The sequence below is a fragment of the Atta cephalotes genome, assembly GCF_000143395.1.
Source record: "Atta cephalotes unplaced genomic scaffold scaffold00011, whole genome shotgun sequence".
NCBI classification, from domain to species: Eukaryota; Metazoa; Arthropoda; class Insecta; order Hymenoptera; family Formicidae; genus Atta; species Atta cephalotes.
Window position 1 is genome coordinate 2,748,443 of NW_012130075.1, and position 3,889 is coordinate 2,752,331.

The following is a 3,889-nucleotide window of genomic DNA, read 5'->3' on the forward strand; positions in this document are numbered from 1 at the left end:
ATTACAGGAGAACGATCGTTATTTTATAAAAGTATTTATTCTGAATATGCATATAAAATTTTTGCAAGTGTAATAGAATATATCAACGTATAAAAAAGTAGCCATTATTTGAATATACATGATGGTATAGTTCGTAGCCATCATTTTTTTCGGTATTACATATATTCCTTAAAAGTGTGGTGGCGATCGGTTCTATGACCAAAAATACTCGAAAAATTTATTATTTAATATATTCTCTACCTAAAATAAATTATAAATAAATAGATTGCGTCTACCTAAATTCAATACAATTTCGAGATTCCTGTTTCTTGTTGCGTAAATTTCTAAAAAATTTCTTCAAAATTTTGAGTATTATTATTATTAGGAATTACTTTAATATATAAAATGTCTATTGTAGAATTAAATAAGATATTTTACTAATTTCACTAGTCTGTTATAAGGTATTGTAATAGGAAACTAGCGTCATTGTCTGTCGCTCATGCTATGTATGTTCGAGTTATATAAAAAGTAGGATGATTTTAAGCCCGAGTGACATTGATATGAAAATTGTGTGTCAACGCGTTGATGTATCTCTTGTTAATTTTGCATATTTCTCGTATAGACGTAGCAAACGCTCCGTTTGAATCGAATCGTTCCGATGTGAAATGTAACATTGCGCCTTCGTTATAAAAATCTGTTTACATTTCATTTGAAAGTGTTCTTGTAGAACGTAAGTACGCGAAAGCTTCTTGACAACAAAACATACTCAGATCACACGATCCCGTAAGGTTCCATCAGGAAGTCACTGACAAGATCGTGGCGATCAAACCAAGAGTAGCTCCTGTCATTAGTAGACTCCGCCAAACTGCTCCACTAACTTCTTCGGCTACAGGATACTCAACACATAATTGTTCCTACAAAACATCAGGTTTGTATGACGTGAAATATTTGAAATACTCATTACAATATAATAATTGATAATTGTGTTTACTTACCCATCCACCATAGCCTTTGATAAAGTGTGTTATATTTTCACCAACATATCTAGAGACGTATAAAGGCAATTTCTTTTTAAGACTGTGCATTCTTCTGTCCCTAGCCCATAAAGCCAATCTGCCCATAAAAGCATATAAACAGACAATTCTGGCCCATGTGATAACGCCGTGTAAGAACAGCTCGTTGGCGACCCCCATGAATGTTTCATAAGCGGTATCCGGGACGACGTTTAAACGATTTACCATACTCGTAAAGAGAATGCTGTGTTTGTTGAGCATTTGATATACATTGTGTCTCATACTGCGGGAGACTGGATCCTGGGATATAAGATAGATGTCCTCCTTTAATAAGTATCGCATCACATCATTGGCCAAGATTTCCGCAGTCGATTCTATGGAATCATCGTGGATATTGTAACGTGGAGGTGGACTCAGTTGCGGGAACAAATATTGTAGTCGAATCTAAAAGAACAAATACACCTTCGTGAATGGCTATAGTTTGACTTTTGTTCTTGTAATTATCACAAAACCTACTGAATACAAACCGAGTAATTTTTTTATATCAATATTATAATTTCAATATTATAATTTCCACTTTACAACCTAGACAGTACACAACATCCTGAATATCCTGGGAATGTTCTTATAACATCTAACATAGAATATAACATCTTTTAAATGTTTTTAGAACGTCTTTTGGATGTATGTGCTGTGTGGGAAGATAAATGTGATATAACACATGTTATACATAACAGTTATATTGAATAGCAAATTATGACATTGATATAATAATGTTATTGTCAGTTTGTATTCAACGGAAAATTACGTTGTAAAACGCGAAATTAAGAGTCCGATAAGTTTTTTTTACATTCGCAACTGTGATTAAAATAATCGTGGACATTAATATAATCAGACCGGCACGAGTCGGCCGATGAGCCGTTAGTCGTCATTATTTATGATACCTGGCACATCTCGAAGAAAGACATAGCGCGGTTAGCAGCGCCGACCGCATATCGGCAGACACCGTCCTCGTTGTTAGCAGCAGCGGTGGCGGCGGGTCGCTCGTTCGACGAATTCCTGTTACCGGGGGGATCGCATTCCAGAATGCCGCCCACTCTGGAATGCAGTTCCCCTCGCGCTGACGTACCCTGCTCCTCCTCCCCACCCTCCGCGCCGAGGATCTCATTGTTCGTCGTCGTCCCGTCGTCGCCGGCCATCCTCTTCTCGCGTACCGGACTGGAGCAAGGAACCATACCCACTAAGCGCCATTCCTCGCCTCCGTCGAGATCGCTTCCGTTTTCCAACGTCTTCTCAAGTTTCCTCGGTGATGCGCCGTTCTCACATCTCATGTTGGTGTGCGAGATCGTCTGATGCGCGTGAATCGATCGCGCGGCCCCGAACGAGCAGCCGGATAAACGAGCGCACGGTGCTCCGAAAACTTGGACCACGATCGACCGATTCAACCCGGCCAACCAACCGACGGACCGACCAACCGAACCAGCCTGCCAGCCAGCGACGAAACGCTCCGGCCTCCGCTCTCTACTTTCCCGCGGCCATTTCCGAAGCCGATGCCGAGAAGCCGAAACCGCGCCGCGCCGCGCCGTGCCGTTTCCTCCGCTCTTGCTCCGCGTCTCGCACCTAACTTCTACCGTACCGCTCCCTTGGCCTGCCTGCTTAATGCTTGCCTGCCTGGCGATGCCGCCAACCAGCCCCGACCCACGAATGTTTCACATCACTACCACTACCGCTTATCTCGAGACTGTACCCCACCGCGCAACGTAATGCCGAGTACTGTATGACGTAGCTCAGCGTTTCTCAGCGTCGGTCATCCACGGGGCTTGTCGAGCGCAAAGTATCGTGTTCCGTTTGACGGTGCTTGACCCCTGATGTCTCTGACCTATACAGTACACTTTAACCGAGGAATATTCTGGAAATGTATTCCTTAGAACGTAGAATATTCTGAGAATATTCTCGAGATGTAGGATGTCCTAGAAAAGTCCTTAGGACACAGAATGTCCTCGGGACATAGAATATCTTAGGAAAGTTCAAGGGACATAGGCTGTTTTAGGAAAGTCAGGATGTAGAATGTTCAGAGAATGTCCTTAAGACTAGGATGTCTTTAGGATATTTCTTGGAGGTCTATATGGGAAAAATATAGCGACAATGGTTTTATATATTGGGAATAACTGAAAGATGTTAAATTCACGATTACATATATTGATCATAATTCTTCTTCTTTATATTATGATTGATTTCATACGGGTTTGATAGTTTCCAAAAAGAAAACGTGTAAACCGAATAAAATGTTTTAAGCAAACAAATATCTATTAGATCGCGAAAAGCGATTAGTTTTTCAGAAACTTTAAAAAAATTGTTGCCCGCACTTAATGACTCTTCTGATGCACTTCTTCTTTAAAAATTAGCTTCGTCCCGGAGATAATGGTAATTGGTAACAATCCTTTCCCTTCAACTTCTCACACATAGATCGAATAAACGTTGTTAAATAAATACAGAACTTTGTTAATAATACGATTACGAAATTACAAAAGACGATTAGTTTCATTAAAAACTTTCAAAAATTTTAACGTCCACACTCGATGATTCTTTTACTCGATGATTTTTTTTCTGGATCAGAACTTTTTCCCTTTTAATGGCACTCGTTATCCCTTCATCGGATTCGACTCGGCCGAAATAATAGTCATATTATAGTTGAATATATATATGTATAGAGCTGGAAATATTTAGGATGAGCACAAAAGTCAATTATTTCGTTAGAAACTTACAAAAATTGTTGGTCCACACTCGGCGAGTTCTTTGATGCAACTCAACTAAGCGCGGACGATTGAGAGCCCATGGCATGAGCGCAGAGCAGCGCCGGGCGATCGCCGACGCGACGGCACTCTCACAAACGCAGC

At 40.7% G+C, this 3,889-nt stretch overlaps 1 protein-coding gene across 1 annotated transcript; it reads right to left on the minus strand.

Annotated features, from left to right (window-relative positions):
* Window positions 1-773: 773 nt before the first annotated feature.
* LOC105617012 lies at window positions 774-2,323 on the minus strand. Its single transcript, XM_012198592.1, has 3 exons — window positions 1,937-2,323; window positions 975-1,436; window positions 774-893 (listed from the first exon to the last, which is right to left on the minus strand). Exons 1-3 carry the CDS (start codon window positions 2,321-2,323, stop codon window positions 774-776), a joined length of 969 nt encoding a protein of 322 aa, XP_012053982.1.
* Window positions 2,324-3,889: the final 1,566 nt, after the last annotated feature.

Excerpts from the sequence above, each read along its gene's own strand:
- LOC105617012 (XM_012198592.1), bottom strand. The coding sequence starts at position 2,323 with ATGAGATGTGAGAACGGCGCATCACCGAGGAAACTTGAGAAGACGTTG. Across the intron at positions 1,437-1,936 it reads CTTTCTTCGAGATGTGCCAG|ATTCGACTACAATATTTGTT; the intron begins GTATCATAAATA and ends TTGTTCTTTTAG. Across the intron at positions 894-974 it reads TCAAAGGCTATGGTGGATGG|GAACAATTATGTGTTGAGTA; the intron begins GTAAGTAAACAC and ends GATGTTTTGTAG.